The following is a 19,727-nucleotide window of genomic DNA, read 5'->3' as shown; positions in this document are numbered from 1 at the left end:
ATTATAACATCTAACATGTAGGCCCTGGCCTTCCCACAAGATGTAGAGCAGAATTCAAGAACAAGGCTTGTCTAAAAATGAAATGAATGGAGATTAACTTAGCAGTTCAGATGAAACTGATTCGCGTAACTAGCTCAGCTCGTTGATGCTTGCAGAAACGTCAAGAGCCGATAGAATGATGAGCCAGTAAGCATTGGTCGATGCTAATTCGCAAATACTAATAGGAATCGTGCATTATTAACTCCACAGGCTCCAAATAGAAGAGAGAAGAAATGAAAAGATCACACATATGCATGACATAGTAGCACATTAATTAACATGGCAGTCGAGCTACTCAAACAACTAGCTAACTACGCAAGAAGTAGAAATCTAACTAGCAAAGACGCAAAGAGAAACAAAGAGAGATCAATCGCCGGCCAGCCGGTGCTTTCTAGAACGACGTCGGCGGTGGCCGCGTCACGGCCGCGTGCCCCCACTGCCCGAACATGTCGTGCGGCGGCGTCTGCGGGACGGCGTACATGGACGGCGGCACGACGTTGCCCCCGCTGCTCTGCTGCTGCTCCATCTGCTGCGCGGTGGCGCCCTCCGACGACCCGGACAGCACGGCGCCCTCCTCGGCGTCCTGGTCCAGCGGCAGCCTCTCGTAGGTGGCGTTCCCGAACGTGGCTGCGATCACCATGACGGGCCCCGACGCGATGAGCTCCCCCATGACGCTCCCGCCCACCACCTGCCCCTGCCCTCCCGCCAGGTACACGGCGAGCCCCGTGGCTCCCGGCGGCGCAGGCGCCGGGAGGAAGGCCCCGGACAGGGACAGTATCTCGAACCGTCCCCGCAGCGCGACGGCGGCGGCCCCGGCCCCCGCGGGCTGCCGCAGCGTGACGTTGGTGACGGTGCCGGTCCCGCTGAGGACGGAGACGCCCCGCTGGCGGCGGCGGGAGAAGCCCGCGATGGCGTCGACGATATCGGCGCCGCTGGCGATCTCCAGCACGTGGGAGCGCATCGCGTTGGGGCTCTCCCGCGTCACCACCACCGGCGGCTTCGGCTTGTTCTTGGACCCGGGGGGCCGCCCGCGCGGCCGGCGCGGGCCCGCCCCCGCTCCTCCTCCACCCGAGGCCGGCGGCGGCGACGCGTCGTCCTCGTCGTTGTTGTTGCCGCCGCTGTCGGCGCCCCCGCCTGCGCCAGCGTGGGAGTGGGCGTAGCCGTGGTGATGGCCCTGCAGCGAGTGGCCGTCGAGGCTCCCCATCTCCTCGGCCGCCGCGCCGCCGGCCGGCCACCGGTTTGCCAGCCCTACTATTTTCGTACCCGTGATAAGCACCACGCGACTGCGCGAGGCTACCAGGACGGAGCAGCCTCCCTCTGTTCTCTGAACAACTAGCTAGCAAGTGGTCGGATCGAAACTATGGGCCGGCGCGTTGCTCGCCGCCGCGCGTGGCTGCTATTTATGCCTATTTCTTCTCTGGAATGCACTTCTCCCCCTCCGGATTTCCTGTTCGTTACCACTCGATTGGAAACCTTCTGGGGCGCGCTATCAGCTACGGAGAATCAAGCTAAGGCCCGGCGCCTCGGTCCCCAACCGGGTCATATATACACGGTACAGTCAGTGGATGCCCTCGTGCCCAGTGGCGAATTGAAGCTGCTACTTGCGCGCGGTCACTGTTGCGGCACATGTGTACGTTCGTACGCTAATCATCAAGCAGTGCTATCACGAGGCAGAGACGGTGAAGGTTCAGGGAAGGCGCGGGGGGTACGGCCGGTGGCCGGTGCTGCCCATGGCGCGGCGCGGCGGCATGGCTAGTCTGCTGATCGCCGCAGATGGGCCGGGGTTTGAAAACTGGTCGTGCAAATCGACGAACCAGGCTGACCGAGCCGGGAGCGCGAGGGCCATGCGCCCCCTGCGCGCGATCATGCATCGCGCGGCGCTAAACCACGTGCGTCTTTGGACGCGAGACCACCGTTTCCATCTCCTGTCATCAGGCGGCCAGGCACATGTAATACTACCCCGGAACCCCAGTGTAAAGTGACCGTTATTTCTTCGCGATCCGACGGATGGAACGTGACTCGCTTGCCTACTCCGCTACAATCGCACGAAGAAATGGGTCAGCAGCCAGCTGACTTTGTCTTGTACATGCGTAATCATCATCAGAAGAGTAATCACTGCACCCACTTCTTTTTATCGGTGAGCGCTGCACATACCGGAACGTACTAGCAAACACACTGATACACAATTAGTACACACTACTGCTGTCTCTAGATTAGGACGGACCACGATATCTAAGAACATAGAATAATCCATTTTTTGCATGGCATTCAATCACGAACATTTCCTCAAAAAAGGTCCCTCCTCCCCTGCTTCGTGGCGTAAGGGTAAGGCCAAAAGTAATGAGCATGGTAGGGTCTGAGGCAGTGGGGACTCCGCGCACAGGGCGGTGCCATACCGGTGCGTTTCTGCATTCATGCTATCAATCACTAAAATCAGGTTTCGCTAGCCACCCGTTCTTGTCGCGATTTGTTTTTTAAAGACCAGCCATGCAGGTTAAATTAAAGACGACTGGGGACTGACTACGGACAAGAGGATGAGGACGCACTCTCCTTTCAATTCCCCATTAAATTCCAGTATCTTTTACTCGCATATTTTATGTGCACAAAAGTACTGCGAGCACTGATCGACCAGTATCTTTTACTCGAGTGATCATTGTAATAAACTGACACCGGGTGTAGCAATCACATTCGCCTGTGCTCACAAACAATTAACAATGACATCTCTACTACAAGGGTAAATAACACTAATCAAGCAAGCAGCAGCAGCAGGCTACTGATTGGCGCGGGCTAATGGTCTAGGGTTGGTATGACAAACACGCTCCCCCGCAGCTTTCGTGCCGCCCGGCGGTGCCATTACACCGCGCTAGCTGCACTGGCGCCGCATGGCCAAATAGACACACGCCATGGGGTCGCTGGCGCGTTGCGATCGGCGACAGCGACGGCCCGCGCGGTGGCGTCGGGGATACATGGGCCCCCTGCTCCTGCATGCTGCCGCGCACCCCCGACCCCGATCGCGCCAAGTACATTGCATGCACCCCTCCTCCCCCCCCCCCCCCCCCCCCCCCCCCCCCCCCGCCTAATCCGACGCCCAATCCAACCCCCTCGACGTGACGTGACGTCTCGACCTTGACTCCGCTCCCAGTAGTTGTTAATGGTTTGATTTTCAGGGCGGGGCCGTGCAGTGCTAGGAAAGAACACGACCCCCGCCTGGAACATCTCCGGTCGACGACGACGTTGCTCGCGAACTTTGGGCGCTCGCTGGGGTCGCCACCGGCCGTGGTTTTTCTCGACCGATGACTCACCCGTCCGCGTCGATGAGCAGTCGCGGAGCCATTAGCCTCCGTTGTTACGCAGAAAAGCAAGGCCATAATTGCCCGTCACTAAAAGCCTCGTTGCGTAGCGTCTGCTATCAGATGCTTCACTCTCACTCTCACCTAGCTACAAGGTCTTATCCCTTTTTTTTTTATCTCCTTTTGCGATCTCAATCCTGTTAGGTCTTGATCGAGCAGATCAGGATCGTTAATTTTTCCCTTTCCACTAAACCCAGTAGACCATTATTAGCCACCCATGACTGTCTGTCCCCCGAATTTTTTCCGCACCTGAGAATGTGAACTCGAGCTATGGCTTTCTATGCCTTGAGCAGGCACGAAGAGAAGAATCGATGCCCCGTTGCTTCCCTTGCAAACGAAGCAAAGAGGGCACGGGGTTTGACAAACATGGACACGCCGCCGACGTCGGCATGCATGCATGGTCTCGGAGCTGAACATCCACCTATCGCGCCGCCGTCGGAGCAGCCGGCCGGCCGGCCGCCGCAAAGCACAAGACTTTTCGAGCTGCCACGCCACTTGCCTCGCGCTCGCCCCTGCTTCTTCCTTGCCGCCGCGCTTACGAATCGAATCCGGCGCGTTCAGATTGGCCGGGCATTGCACCGGAGAGCAGCAGTACAATTCATGTACGGCGGCGCAGGACTGCAGGGGGTGCACGATTACATCACCGGTTACGCCGCGTGACGGCGATCGCCGCGACTGGCGCGGCGTCGAGTCCGACGGCGCCGAGCTGTCGAACTGCTGGGAGGAACTCAAGTCTGGCCGCTCTACCTCTACCATGTGGAGACAAAAAGCTCGTGCTCGTGTATATCCGCATGCTTCGTATTCAGTGAAGTTGTTTTCCGTGGACTTGTTCTTTAAATTTTTTTTTTGACCAATGCCCGTATTTGGCTCTGGCTATAGCTGTCCAAGTTGCCATGCAAGCATCTGCGTGTGTTTGACTTGCAGCGGAGGAATGAGAAATAATAGCAGAACTTGTTGTAATCAGATGGTGTACCTGGATTTCAAAGTGTTGATAGTTTCGTATTCCTAGACGCGTAGTTTTTCAGTGAAAAATATCTGATAAGACCATGCACTGTTCGAGTGTGACTGGGCATGCACGTAGATATATTTCTTTTTCAAAAGAAAAGGAAATTATAGTATCTGACCTGCTCTTCTATTCTAACAAAGTCGTGGAAAGTGGCAATCAGATAGGTGACTGATAGCTGCTCCAATTTTCTATAAGTCATACATCGATATCTTACAGTAAGATTTTGATCAACAATTACTCTATTAATGTTTTCTTCTTATGATACAGAAGTGGAATCATAGAAAAGTATTTTTCAATACAAATCTGATGCTATCGATTTTGTGATGCATCAATAGAGTAATTGCTTATCGAAGTCTCATCTAACGAGCTGAATAGATCTTGTAATTTTGAACTGACGGAGTATATACATCTCAGACCCGGTTGACTTTCTTTAAATGGACGGGCCAATTAGACCGTGTGCTACCAAGGAACTCATGGATAATTCCACGAGCAATGTGAACCACACAATGTTGGACGGCTTGGATGTTTGACCTTCTACACTGCTCCCCACTTGGGTGGCGCTTCAAAAGGGACTGAGATGCCATGTCCAATTTTATTTCCTCCCCTTTTTTTCTTTCTAAAACTTTCACTAGGCTAGCTCAATACCCTTTTTTCTTCCCATCAGACCATCACTGATGATCACAGTAGTACCTTTTGTTCTTTTGTTGGGACGGCGAACAAAGTGGCTACTCACTGCTTATGTGAAATCTCCCGGAAAGGACGCTCCAGAAAAGGAGCAGAGAACAAATTCGAAGTTCATGCAGATCGACTCTAGTGCCGGAAAGGTTGGGATGTAACTTGTGTGGAAGATAACAGTCTTACAGTTCAGTATTTTTTTTGTTGAAAGTTTTCATAGTTCAGTATTCGTAGATGTAACCCATTGTACATTAACCATCAAAGCTTGAAGACAAGTTTCTACTTTCTATACACTGCTTAGCTTCCGATCCTCCAGCGTCGGGGGACTCAGGAGGACTGACCCGATGTGCATGTGCCGACATCAGCAACTCTTATTCCGATCCGACCCATTTAAATTCCAAGCATTCTGTCTGGGCTACCTTGTAAACGTGTTATGGCCCAATGGGCCGTCGTACCTCTCCTGTTCCGTTTCCTGCATTCTCCATCCATAAAAAAAATTCGTTTACCAAATATCAATACGTCCCAAATATCAATACGTCGATGCCTAAGAGATGAAAGTCGCACATCCTGAAAACTTGTGTTTTCCTCCATTCATGATTTTATGCAAACAGACATTTTCCCCATTTCGGAATCAGTAAGCTACAGGAACGAGGTAAAGTCTGAAAAATACTGCAGGGCCTTGACACTCCTTTTGTCATAATCCATCACTTGTCTGCGTTCAAACGGGACATCTTGCTCTTTACAGTACACCAAGCCAGGCCAAACAGGGAAAAGAAAGTGCGGGACCTGATGTACGCACGCACGTATGCATGATCTGTATGTCTCAGTCTCGTAATTCATGGAGCCATTTATACACAGCGAGGGGAATATGTCAATCGCCAGCAGGGAGCAGAACAGAACGATCCTTAGCTTCCTCGATTCGTCGCACCGCGAGCAGCGCCTGCATCTGTTGTACGTATCACACTACCGCTACTATCCTCGTGTAGTCTGTCACCGTGGCAAAATCACGGCGAACTACGGCGACGTGAGCTCTCCTCTGCCGCAGCGCCGTATCCGCACCTCCAGCACCGAACCCCACCTCGTCCGCCTCGTCTTGCAGCAGTGCCGCCGCGGAGCCTGAAACATCGTAGGCACATAATTTAGCATGGCTCTGCTGCAGCAAGCGTCGGATTCAGAACGACGCGAGAGATCGACGCCGCCGCCGGCGCGCTGGCACTTACCCGTCTCCAGTCACTCTCGCTCATCCTGGGGGCGATGACCCTGACCGTGTGCACCGTGGACGCCGCGCGGAAGCTGGCCCTGTCGCACTCCTTCTCCGGCGGCTTGGCGTCGTGCCTGGCGTACTCCGTCACGGTGGCGCGCGCCGTCTCGTTCCGGGCGCCGCTGAGGAAGAACATGGCGGGGCGCGCGCAGGCGTCGTGCGGGCTCAGCGGCCGCGTGTTGAACACGAACGGCCCGTCGGCCCAGCTCCGCCAGGTCCGGAACGTCTGCAGCGGCACTTCCAGGTCGTGCGGGGCCACGGCCCACGGGTACAGCTGCACGGTGTAGCCCCACGCCACGGAGACGGACCAGACGTAGCCCGGCCCGCGCTGGTAGCAGAAGCTCTGCTGCAGCGCCCGCGCCGGGTCGAGCCGCGACGCGCCCACCAGCGGCCGGACCGCCTCCAGCGCAGTCTTGCCCCGCGGGCTGATGGGCTGGATGTGGTCGAGGTGGTGCAGCGACACCAGCGGCGCCACCGGGTGGGCCGCCAGCATCCCGTACGCGTCGCCGCGGATGTCCACCTGCACATGCACGGGCGACGTGTCAGTTTAAAAACAGTGATGGCCATTTGAAAAAAAAAAGTAAACAGCGGTTGCCAACAACTTTTCTGCATGCGCGTGGAAGTCCGTGCTGGTAGATTGTCTGAGGCCAGGTGGCGGTTCATGGCAAGGTTCAAGGTTGGCAGGAAAAGGATCGGGGCACGGGACGCGTGAGGAGACAAACGGCATCCGGGAGAGTGTGCGCCACGCGACGGAACGGAACGCAGAGATACCACAGATCTGGAAGCACGTTCGTCGGCAAAGCAGCGCACGGTTCAAAAAGGCGTGAAGAAAACGGGCCGCCTGGTCGTCTGTCCTAGGAAGTGGGGGGAGTCTTTCTCTTTGTCCATTTTTAGAGACGACTCCATGAGTCCACGACACGTCAAAGCACGGTAAAAAAAAATGGCGGTAAGTACGTAGACAGACTGCGCTGGGATGCGGCACCGTTCAGCTTAACTTTCTTTTTTCAATTGGTAGGGTATTAGGATCAGATTTCTCAAGTTCGAATCCCGACGGGTGCGATTAAATAAAATAATTACAGTTCACTTCAATCTCTACGTATGCGACTTGAGGGAGAGGGGGAGTGTTGAAGTTTAAGGACTTGTTTGGGACTGCTCCACTCAAAAAAAATATAGCTCCACTCCACCAACTCCACCTTCCTTCTGCTCCACTTCATCAAATCCACGAAAACATGGAGCTGTTGCACCAATTTGTCAAATGAGAGGATTCCAGCTCTAGGAATATGATATTTTTACGTGCATTGTCTATTATACCCCTGTATTGTGGGATCCACACGTCAGTGTATATTGGACTACAACGAGCATCCCGTCTCCTCTCCTCCGACTAGCCTAGCCCAGCAGCTCCTGCGCGGGCACCAACCATGGCGTCCCTCCCCTTCATCTACCTCATCCTGGTCATCCTACTTCTCGCCACCGCACAGCAGATGCCCTCTTTCTCCATCAACAACACGGCCTAGCGCCCCACCGACAACAACCGCACCCTCCTCTCACCGCAAGGGGACTTCGCCGCCGGGTTCGTGGTAGCGAGCTCCGCTCCACCCAGGTACTGCTTCGCCATCGACGCTTCGGGTCGGCTCACCTGGACTATCGGTGGGAACAACACCGCCATCTGGTCAACCCCTCCCATGAATTCCTCCACGAGCACAGCGGTTCTGCAGCTCAACGACACAGGGAGCCTCGTTTACAGCACGGCCTGGTCGAGCTTCTTCGAGGCAACCAAGGCACCATCAACCGGGTGTGGCGGCTCACGCTCATCAACAACAGCATCCTGTGGCTCTACAGCCTGCTGCCCAAGACCCGACGGTGGAACGTGGTGTGGCAGTTCATGCGGGAGCCCTGCACCATCCGGGGCACCTGCAAAGCCGGCAGGATCTGCGTCCCCGTTGGCACCGACATCGTCAGCTGCGTCTGCCCCTGCCATGAATTCCTCCACTGGCACTCAGCGGCGGCCAGGGGTGAGTGCGGTCGGCCAGGCTGCGCCCGACCATGGGCGCCGGCGGGTGGAACAGGAGTCGCGCCTCGCGGCGGCGGGTCAAGGCGGCGACGGACATGCGGGGCCGCTGGCGGACTCGCGCGTCAGGAGGCAGCAGTGGACTCGCTGGGGTGGCGGTAGTACAGAAACAATCACGACATTGGTGGGTAATTTTCACCCAACTCCAAGAGGAGGTATGAAAGTAGTTTTTGGTAGCACCCTTTGAGGAGCTTCAGGAAAACCTTGGAGTTGCCTCCCAGGTCCACCTTTTCTTTGAAGTTGGTATAGTTGGAGCTGTAGGTGTTTGGCAAGATGAATCTAAAGCGGAGCTGCAAAACTTAGAGCGGAGCAGTACAAACAGGCCACTCTACGTATGCTCCCTGAGGGAACCTGCACATGAGAGGAGCGTTGGAGTATAAATGAATTGCTCAATTCTTCTCATCAGCTTAACTTTTAGGACATGCAACTACGACCTCGCCTGAACCGGAGCGAATGACGCCCGTCGCTCTCGTTGCACCGGCCTGGTGCCCCTAATCCTAACGATTTCTCAGCAACTGCCGTAGGCGTAGAGTACGAGACGGTTCGATGTACCCTAGACCATGCGGCAGAAGCTACTCGCCTGTCACGACACGGCAATCTCGTCACCGGAAAAGGACGGCCACACACCTGGCCCGGCAAGGTCACACGTCGCACCAGCCAACCACTGGCACACTCTCCGGAAGGCGACGTCGGGATTTTAATTTGGACCACCGCCCCCGCCGGGGTCTTTTTACAGCCATGAACACCAGGGTCTCCAAAACGAGCACAAGCTTTCCCCCTGCGCCACTAGTCGTCGACGCACCACCACGCCGCCCGGGCGCCCGGGCACCACTACGGCTCTACCGCGAACGCGTGCAGCGGTCTCATCATTTCGAGCGCACGACGTAATGTTCAAAAGCCGCGCGCGACTCCTCCGGCCGCAGTGCAGGTATCCTCCGGGATTCTTGGCAAAGGCGCAAAGCCCTGCGTCGAGCTCGAGCCCATTCCTCTCTGGGACCAAGCGAGATGCTACACATGATTTGGCTCCACGCCTCCACCAACCGATCGCCGCGCCCGGAGAAAATCTACCCCAAATCTGTGCGCTTCCCTGGCTCGTTGTCCTGCTTACTACAGAGACGCCCGCCGGCTGGGGCATGGCAGAAGAAATGGGGTGGCAATGTGGCATTGGCAAAAAGAAAAGATGAGGGGGATGTCCTTTTGCAAGCGGTGGTTGGCTGTGCCAGTCAGTGCTCTTGTGGCCTGTCGACGCTTGTCCTGATAGATGCCCGCGCCACATGGGGTGAACTGGTGAAAGAGAGCGAGAGCCGAGAGGGAGGGGGGACTGGCGGACTGCAAGGACTAGTAGGCCTGGGTCCGGCGACTCCACGCTGTCCGGCAACTTTAAAGAGAGGAGGCCAGGGGTGGCATTTGTCCGGCGTCGCGTTCGCGTACCGCCACGGCGGGGCTCCAGCGATTTCCAGAAAAGGTTCGGACGCAACTATATTCGCCTTTGCAGCAACCGAAAGATGCTTCCGTGGATTCTCAATGCAGAACGAGGGGATCCTTAAAGCTGCTGAGCCCTTTTTACTAGGGGGAGCGGTGAAAGGTTCGGTCAAATGGCTCTGATCCAGGGTGATGCAGGGGAAATCGAGTAATTTGGCAAGAGAATCAGAGGTTCAGATTATATGTTATCTATTCCAAAGATGGTTAAAAAAGCACAATTTTGGGTTGATTAGCCACAAGGTGCACGCTCTTCGTATTAAAAATTTGTCATTTTGGTGTTTTTCAAATGAGAAGGAATTAGTAGCGGAGAAAGTAATGGGGCAGCTAGCGTTAAGGATGCTCACCTGGTGGAATCCTGGCTCGCGGGTGAGCGGGACACCGAGCTCGGCGAGGCAGGCCTGCACGCGCTGATCGCTGCCGTAGAAGTACACGTAGCGGTCGAGGCAGCCGTCGATGGCCTTGGCGAGCGCGGCGGCGGCCGGGTAGCTGACCGCGAACCCTCCGCCGCCGAAGGCCATGCCGTACGAGTGCATCACGTCCTGCTCCACGCTCTCCGACGGCGCCCCGACGTAGTACATCTCCCCGTGGTCGTACTTACGCAGCACGGCCACCAGGTTGTCCGGGAAGAACACCGTGTCGTCGTCGCCCATCACGAACCACCGCAGCTCGTCGCGGGCCGTGTCGTTCCCGAGCTCCGCCGCGACGGCCAGGAACGAGTCCGCCGCGATCCTGGCCATCCGCGCCGCCGACGCGCGGTCCCCGAACCGGGACGCGTCCGCCGAGACGCGGTACGGCGGGCACGTCGCCGCCGGCCACGGGCTCACGGGCTCCTCGTCGAGCCACACGTGCCCGCGCATCTGGTCGGGGCGCCACCACAGCTCCGCGTAACCGCGGCGCTGGTCCCACGTCCGCGCCGACGCGCCGATGCCGAACACGATGTGCGACAGCGTCGTCGGCGTCCGGGCCGCGCGCGGCGGCGATGGCCCGTCGGCGGCGGCCGCCTCGTCACCGGGGAACTCGCCGAGCTCGCCCGCGCAATCCTGGCACCTCCAGAGCCGGTACAGCCCGCCCGCGCCGTCGTTCGGGAAGAAGGCGACGTAGGCGAGGAACGCCAGGGTGGCGGCGATCAGCATGGACAGCGACGCCGCCACGCACCGCCGGCGTTGGTCGCCGCCGCCGCCGCCAGCGACGCCGGCGCACCCGCCGGCCTCCGCGACCTTCCATTTGTGCAGCATCCGCGCCTGCCCACGATCGCCGCCTTCCCCGCGCTACCACAACGGATTTCGCCGGGATCTCGCGACGCGCAGCGTAATGGCCGGCAGGGCTCGAGCCCCCGGCCGTTCGTTTCCCGCAAACAATGATGTGGGCGTGGTGCCCAGGAGGCCCTTTCCGTCCCGAGTCCCCCTTCTCGGGGACGGCGGCGGAAACGTGGCGGGCGGGCTCGCGCGCCCGTGGGAACGGAACGCAACACCGCTCCCTCCGCCGCTTCGCCTCGCCTGGAGCTGCTGCAATCCGGCCGGGGCTCGATGGGTGTCGCGGCCTTCGGTAAAGAGATGAGGCGGCGGCGACACACAGCGTGCGGCGTGGGATGCTGTGATTTGTTGGGCGCCCGCCTCCTCTCTTTCCTTGTCGCGCGCAGGTGGTGTGGTGTCTTGTGTCTAGCTACCGTCTAGCTATGGGAGGGGGCGCGCCGCGGCGTGGCACGACCGGAATAAAAGGCGCGTTTTCAATCTAGGTTTGATGGGGGCGGGTCGGGGTTGGGCCGGGAACGCTTGAAAAGCAAGGCAAAGGTGGCGAGATAATTTATTTGCTTTCCCCGAGATAACCGAGCCGTTAAGGCGTTAACTCCCTCCCGATAAAGGCTCCAGGAAGGAAACCGCCCGTCCGCGAGGCGTACGAGTCAGTGAGTCACAAGCTATAGCTTCGGTGTTGGGTTGTCCCCGCCGCACCCGCAGCGTCCATCTCTTGATGCTACCCGTGAGGCCGCGCCGTGACGCAGGCGGCCGCCGCAGCCGCATGTGTGGTGCGGTGGCCGCCGGGCCGCCCCGCCCGCCGGATGCGGCTTGCTCTTGGCGCCACGCAGGTCGGCCAGCCGCGTGGTGCCATCGCCCATCGGAACGCCTATTTCTGTCGCCTTCGCTGTCTAACTTTCTCGGCGTGTTCCGGGATTTTTCCCCTCCTCCATCAAGGTGGCGCGCACATGGACGAGTCAGCTATCAGCAATTCAACATAGGCGGGTGCTAGAGCGGCAGCGTTCAAATGTGCGTTGCATCTGGTGAGCGAACTCTGATGTGCTACTGCCGTATCGGGAACGAAAGACTCCTGCATGGGGACAAGGCCCTACATGTGCTTCGTTGGGAAGATTTGCATCGATAGACAGCATACCATTAGCAGCTGTATATTTGCATCAATAAACAGCTAGACCTTGAATGATTTCCTGTTTGAACAAACTGATGCACCCGGTGGCTGGCGCCTGGCTGAGATCTAGTATAACCTGGAAGATGCCAACAACATTATGGCATAATTAAGATCACAACATGAACTAGAATATGTCATTGGCATGTCTGCTGCCCAGTCGGTTGATAGCACTCCTCATTATATCGTCGAGGGAAGAACAGTGCTACAAGGACACACTGATACAGATCACAGAGTATACTGGCTAATCTAGGAACAAAAATTCCTCCATTCAGAAATAGTATGGTGCCTCCTGCCTAGCTATATCCCTCATTTCCATAGTTCCATTCAGCAATTTTTTCCCTGGAAATGTGAGTTACAGACAACCTTCCGCTCTTTTATACAGCTTCACTACTTCGGTGCTCCGTTTCGCCTATGTTTCCATTCCCAGGCTGTCTCTTGCACGAGAGACAACTTCGATTGTTCTTGCTCCCCTCGTGTTTCTCTTTGATCGCCGTTCCATCTGCTGCCTAGTTATGATTGAACCAACTAGACACTAGTCACACGTGTGCCCTGACGTGAACTCGGTAAGGCACTGCACAGCACTCATTAGCAGAGGAATGCTGAGAAGGCGATCCAAAAAATAACGTCTGTTTGCAACATAGAAAATAAACGTTTGCAACATAAAAAATTATCGTTTGCAACATCAAAAAACATGTTGAAAAAAATTATTAGCCATATGTTGATGATGAGGAAAAAACCCGCCGCAACATCTGTTTCGTGTTGCATGGAACATTCAAATCTCTCATTGAAAATGTAACATCCAGATAAAATACTTGCAACATGTGTGTGAAACATATGCAACATCTAGATCCACTTTGCAACATCCACATGAAACACCTGCAACATTTTTCTGAAACATCTGAAACATACTCTTGCTACATACAGCAAATCCTGGCAGGAGGAGTACTGCACAGTGGGATCCGACGCTAGGAAATGGTGGAGGAGGAGGAGGATGGAGGCGGCCGGCGCGGCTCGCCCCTTGGCCGTGGGGGAGTGGCGGCCCGCGCCCCGGCACTCGAGCGGCGCCCGACACCCTTCCCAATGGAGCTCCTCCGGCGGCCGGCGCAGCTCACCCCTGGCCGTGGGGGAGCGGTGGCCGGCGCGGCTCCTCCGGCGGATCAGCTCCCTGGCGGTCATGCCCCTCCCCGACGGAGCTCCTCCCCTGTCCGTGGCCTGCATCTGGGAGAGAGAGAGATTTGGTGGTGTGAAATGAGCGGTGTGTAAAATCCATATAAGGTAGGGGAGCAGTGGGTGGGGTCCGCGTCCGATATTTCACCCGACGAGCATTACCGTTTCAAAAATCAGGAAAGGCGTATCGGACACACTGTGGGCTTTTATGAAAGCTTGGCCGGGGCCCGACCTTAAGAGACAGGTTTCTTGATCACTGTCCTTCATTTTAAAAACAAATCCACTAACGATGCATGTGTTGATATCGCGCGCGATCAGGGAGGCATTTCTATTTAAATCAGTCTTGGCCACACATAACCATGTGCAAACGAGACGGAAAACACTCACTTCCTGTTACCACCACAAAAAGAATGAACCAAGTTGGCTTGGCTGTATACATCTAATTATTATATTATCCTTATTATATTATCCCTACTACAGCATTAGTGCTGCCTCTTTAGGCTTGCACTCGTATATCTCGACGACCAGAGAGTCCTCTTCCTTAGTTCCTTCGCGCTCTCTGCACTTTGCAGCATTGCCTTCTTGGAGCCTGAGTCCAGACAATGATAGTTCAAAACAAAATACGAGAACACAACCAGGTCAGATTCCGAAGACAATCCACATTATGGATCCATCGCAACTTATAGGAGCTTCAATCCGACATGAGCACGAACACGTACGGACGTATCCGCTTCCAAACGGCAGGGTCCACCCTGATCGAGCGCGCGCACTTGGATCGCCTGCACCTTCGCGCCCGCGTCGAAGGCTGTGCCGTTGCAGGCGTCGCCTGCTCACCAGCTCCGGCACGTACTCCGTCAGCGTCCAGCTCTCCCCGGCGGCCGGTGCAGGCCTTTCGTGACGCGGTCCAGGTAGAACATGATGGGCCGTGCGGTGGCGTTGGGCGCGGCCTCCGGGCGCGTTTTCACCGTGAACGGGTTCGCCGGCGACCCGGACCACGCGCGGAACGTGCGGAGCGGCGTCTGCAGCTCGTGCGGCGGGATTGCAAGATGGGTAGAGGTGCACCATGTAGCCCCAGGAGACGGACACGGATAGGGTGAGCCCGCCGCCGGAGCGCGAGCGGGAGCGGTGGTAGCAGATGGACTGCTGCAGCGTGCGAGCCGGGTCACGGCGGGACGCGCCGACCAGGGACCGGACGGCGTGCAGCCGCCTGAGCGAGTTGGGCGAGATCGGGCTGGGCCGGTCGAGGTGGTGCAGCGACACCAGCGGTGCCACCGGGTGCGGCGCGAGCAGGCCGTACACGTGTCCTTTCAGGTCCAGCTGCAACGAACACAAGTGTGAGTGAATGAATAGACGGCGGATCGCGCATTCCTTGTGGTCCGGCTCGTGTATTCGCCTAATCGTGTTCATCCAGATCTGTTCCATTGAACGGTGCGTCCTGCTTCTACCTCTACCGGAAAAAGCAATTCTGAACGAGCTTGTGTTGTATTGTATCCAGATAGGAACAAAGAAAACACCGGCACGTTTGCGAACGAAACTGACATGAACATCGCAACCGCGCAGAGATTTTGGAGCACGTCCAAAGGTTCGTACTTCCTTTTCTCTGGGCACGATGAGTCGTGACAAGCATCCCTCGTCGCGACGTGGAGGGCCACAGCGGGTGTGAGGTAAACGTAAACCGTTGCGTCGCTAACAAGGTGACTGGCGCGAAAATTACCTGATGGAACCCGGCCTCTCTGGTCAGCGGCACGCCGAGCTCGGCGAGGCAGGCCTGGACGCGGCGGTCGCAGCCGTACAGCTCGTTGTAGCGATCGAGGCACCCATCCATGATCCCGGCGAGCGCCGCGGCGGCCGGGAAGCTGACGGCGTACCCGCCGCCGCCGAAGGCCATGCCGTACGCGGTAGGGTGGACAGGATGGGTGCCAGGGCCCGGAGGGCTCCTCGTCGAGCCAGACGTGGCCTCGCATTGCCCCCAGGCGCCACCGCGCCACCGCAGGGTGGTGTACGCCCGGCACTTCGGCCACGTGGTTTTGGACGCGCCGACGACGAAGACGACGTGGGCGAGAGCGTCGATGCGCTCGAGAGCCGCCGAGCGTAACAATTCGTACTATAGACTCACGGGATAATTGATCCATAAGGATTAGGATAACTAATGGATCTGAACCTTCAACCTGAAGCTCATTAGTGTGCTCCATAAATATGAGAGGTGTGGTTAGGGGCACACCACCCTACCACGCCGCAACCCTAGCTGCCACTTCCTCTCGGCCTAAACCCGAGACCCCTGTTGCGCGTGCGGTGCTAGCACACCGGCGCACGGTGTTCCTTCCCTGTACGTGTGGACTCCGTGGAGGTGCTGTTGCTGTTGCTATTGTGCTGATCGGTTATGGCGGCGCGAGGTGGCTGCTGAGGCGAGGACGACGAGGAGACGATCCGATCGACTACTTACACCGACGCGCATCTATATTGGACTGGCTGCTCCAACTCTTGTTGCGCTGCGCTGCGCGTCTAGTGGTAATGATCCATGACTTCTACTCGCAAGTTTTCTGGGTGAAGCGATAGATGTAATTGTTATTGCTAGAGTAGCCTACCCGCGCTTCTCTACAGTAGCATCAGAGCCGTCTTGTGTAGTTTTTAGTCTGGATCTTGCACATATAGGTGATATGTGATGGTAATAGATGTGATCTATTACGGTTAGGTTCATGTGATAGATCTTATGTTGCACAGTTTGATTAGATCATTTGGTCATAAGGGGATGGAACGGGTTCAACAGATTGCATCATGTGACAAAAAGATTAGTTCGTGCTCCTTCTCTGTTGTGCGCGTGACTTGTCCCTACTGGCTAGAATTACCATCAGGGCTAGTCGTGTGCATAGTTAGTAGATTGAGTCAACAGATCGAGGTCATGTGTTGCGGTCTTCTCATGTACGCCTGTCGCACTGATCAATATGATTGATCTAGTGGAAATTGAGACATTCTGAATGGCTCAGAAATTGGGTTGATATGATTAATCTGATGAGATTTCCATAGTGATTTCATAGATGCGATCTATGAAATGAGACCGCCGTTGCTATCTGCTATAGTGATATCCTAGCATCGTTTTGGTAGAAGGCATTCTACGATTAACTTGTTTTTGCAGGGTATGATGTGAATGGTATGGTCTCATTGTCATGTGATGATCTGTGTGTAACATTTGTGCAACCTGCGATGTTGCAAGTTAACACAACTGCGTTGAGGTTGTCCCATTATTGTATAACAACCTGCGCGTCGACTTGTGATGCTTGATCCCTCATGTAATTTATGTATCAGCTATTAGGTATAGTAGCTTTGCATATGTTCATGGAGGCCTTATCAAGTATGGTGGCAATGGTGATCACCACAAGACAGGAGGCATGGCGATGGAGACCACTATGATTTCAAAGGGCATACTATTCACAATATAATATGATTATATGCCTATGATGTTTATTTTCCTATCTTACTATTCTGTTCATGCTTTACATGTGGTGGATGTTTTTGTCATGATAGAATAGCTTCCCTTAGAATAGTTGAGTTTTTGATGTCTTTTACCAATAGCTGCACCTACAAATTTTGATCGTTGTGTGGTAGGTTTGCCAAAGCAAAGTACCATCATCTATCATTATTAATAGGGTGGATGTCGGACATTCGCAAGCATAGTATTGGTTTACTTAGAAAAGCTATCAAAACGGTTTTAAGCTTTATGGGAGCCGGGGCATTGGATGCCACCCAACAAACAAGAGTCATATAGAGATATGATTAACAAATTTTTGTTTACCTATGTCACTAAGTTTCTAGCAGTGAAGCCAAAGCTCACTAGGATTTTAGTGAATATGGATCTTGAACCACTATATGTCGTTGGAGGGAAGACGACGTTGATATAGTGGAGGTGTCTTTTATTAATTGGTTAATGGAAGATTGGTACATAACTTAGTGCTAAAACTTTGCATTTTTATCCTATGTTGTAGACCATGTCTGCTAGTAACAATTTCGGTTTCAATTTGCGATATGTGCTTGAGAAGGAAAAGCTCAATGGAGCTAACTTTATTGATTGGTACCGCAACCTGAGAATTGTTCTTAGGTAAGAGAAAACTAAGTATGTTCTTGAGAAACCATACCCTGATGATCTCCTTGATGATGCCAATGCTGCAGCCCACAGAGTTTATCAGAAGCACTATGATGATGCACTCAACGTCAGTTGTCTCATGCTTACCACCGTGTCCCCTGATCTGCAGAAGCAGATGCTCACACTATGATTGAGGGGCTGCGTGGAATGTTTGAGAACCAAGCTAGGGCTGAGAGGTACAACATCTCAAAATCCTTTTTTGCATGCAATCTGGCAGAGGGTAGCCCGGTTAGTCCCCATGTGATCAAGATGATTGGTTACATTGAGACTCTGGACAAACTTGGTTCTGAACTCAAGGATGACATGTGTCGGTGTTTCGAACCGCCGACTAGTGATTGCACACCGCGCTCTGCTCACTTCTGATGGCTAGCACACGAGAGACAAGGAGTTATACTGGTTTGGGAAAATCCCTACGTCCAGTTTCAGCAAAAGTCGTGTTCCTTGGATCAAGTGCATTGGGCTTACAACGGGGTGCTTGCAAGCAAGCATTCATGCAATGTCTGGGTGTATGTGTTGAATGCGAGAGAGAGAGAGAGAGAGAGAGAGAGAGAGAGAAAGGAGGCTCGGTTCCCCTTATATAGGCCAGGGACCGGGCAACAACGTTGAGAAATGGAGGGGTTCTCGACCTTAGAGGTCGGGGGTTGTGGCGTGATCGGGTCTTCCTTGCACCAAGAAGCCTCCTTGTACTGTCCCCTTGACTAGTCGTGGACTTTGCACGCCCTGTATGGTATCTCCTGTGCGGTGTGGGTTGCTAACGCATGGCCCGGCCTGCTCTGTGGCGTGCTCCCATCCCGTTAGCCAACTCCATGGCAGTGAATGGGACGGGTGTTGTTGTTGTCATTCGTATTGGTGAGAAATGGGGGGCCATGATTAGTGGCCTGGATGGGGCGCGCCGCTCATCCCAACTTTCCCCGATTTCTTTAGTGCGCTCACGGTCGCTCTTTGACGTAACGTCTGTCGCTAGGTCCCACCTCACCTGCAGGACTGTATCGAGCCTGGCGCGGTGGCATGGCCTTGATCTTAACAGGTCTCCTTGACGGCGAAAGAGATGATGACGCCCGGGCGTGTGGGCGCGTACAACCACGCATGGTCTCATTCTACAGGCCATCCTGGGTGGTCCGAAGGGTGTAGCCTCACCCTTGAACCCCCCTGGTTAAAGGTCGGCTCCCCTCACTTGGTCATCTCTCCGACGTGGGGTGGTCGGGGAGGCCATGACGTGCATTTAATGACTCTCGTACGGTGCATGTCTTCCTAAGTTAAGGAGTGGGTGAGACGTTGTGGGCCCCTTTTGGGCCCTGCCCCCGAGCTGGCTGAGCCGGCAAGTCGTGGCTCTTGTCTTCCAACCAAGGAAGGTCGGCCGGTGGGCCGCAACGTTGTCTGGGCTACTTCCAGGATGCTTCTAGCTGTTGGGCCTTTGGCCTTTTGGCGCCTGGTTGCCTTAGCCCCTTTCGTGAGGGTACCCCAGGTATAGGTACCCGTCAACCTGGCTATAGACGTCATTCTCCAGTCGCTCCCGACGAGCTATGAGCCGTTCATTATGAACTATTGGATGAAGGAGATGGAGGAAACGTTAGCTGAGTTGCATGGCATGCTGAAGATAATAGAGGAAAGCATTAAGAAAAATCCTACTCATGTGATGATGGTTCAAAAGGAGAACAAAAAGAGAAAGCGTTGTATGCCTCCCGAAGGCAAACGCAAGGGAAAGGTCATTCCTAATGAGCCCCCAAGCTCTAAGCCTAAGCCAAAGGGAAAATCTTGCCCTTCTCCTGGTGATGAATGCTTCCACTATCATCTCAAGGGACATTGGTCTAGGAACTGCAAGAAGTACTTGGAGGATAAGAAGAAGAAGGGAAGTGAGACTTCCACTTCAAGTATAAATGTCATAGAAATTAATATTGCTACATCTTCTAGTGAATCTTGGGTATTTAATACTGGATCGATGATTCACACTTACAAATTGTTGCAGGGACTAAGTAAGACTAAAAGGTTAGCAAGAGGCGAGTTGGATATTCGTGTTGGCAATGGAGCACAGGTTGCAGTCATAGCAGTCGACACTTACCACTTGTCGTTACCCTCAGGATTAGTTTTGGAATTGAATAATTGTTATTGCATTCCTTCTTTGA

The 19,727-nt window shown here is 54.9% G+C and overlaps 2 protein-coding genes and 1 pseudogene across 2 annotated transcripts; all 3 read right to left on the bottom strand.

Moving 5' to 3' along the window:
* Window positions 1-273: 273 nt before the first annotated feature.
* LOC117839718 (AT-hook motif nuclear-localized protein 22) lies at window positions 274-1,565 on the bottom strand. Its single transcript, XM_034720123.2, has one exon. It carries the CDS (start codon window positions 1,241-1,243, stop codon window positions 431-433), a length of 813 nt encoding a protein of 270 aa, XP_034576014.1. The 5' UTR covers window positions 1,244-1,565; the 3' UTR covers window positions 274-430.
* Window positions 1,566-5,730: 4,165 nt separating this feature from the next.
* LOC117839717 (uncharacterized) lies at window positions 5,731-11,775 on the bottom strand. The gene is made up of 3 exons (XM_034720122.2): window positions 10,226-11,775; window positions 6,291-6,851; window positions 5,731-6,186 (listed from the first exon to the last, which is right to left on the bottom strand). The coding sequence occupies exons 1-3, from the start codon at window positions 11,114-11,116 to the stop codon at window positions 6,085-6,087; spliced, it is 1,554 nt and encodes a 517-aa protein (XP_034576013.1). The 5' UTR covers window positions 11,117-11,775; the 3' UTR covers window positions 5,731-6,084.
* A 2,165-nt stretch (window positions 11,776-13,940) lies between these two features.
* LOC117837827 (uncharacterized) lies at window positions 13,941-14,531 on the bottom strand (annotated as a pseudogene).
* Window positions 14,532-19,727: the final 5,196 nt, after the last annotated feature.

Source organism: Setaria viridis, chromosome 9 (assembly GCF_005286985.2).
Source record: "Setaria viridis chromosome 9, Setaria_viridis_v4.0, whole genome shotgun sequence".
Taxonomy (NCBI): domain Eukaryota; kingdom Viridiplantae; phylum Streptophyta; class Magnoliopsida; order Poales; family Poaceae; genus Setaria; species Setaria viridis.
Note: the sequence above shows the minus strand (reverse complement) of the source record. Positions and strands in the feature narration are given on the sequence as shown.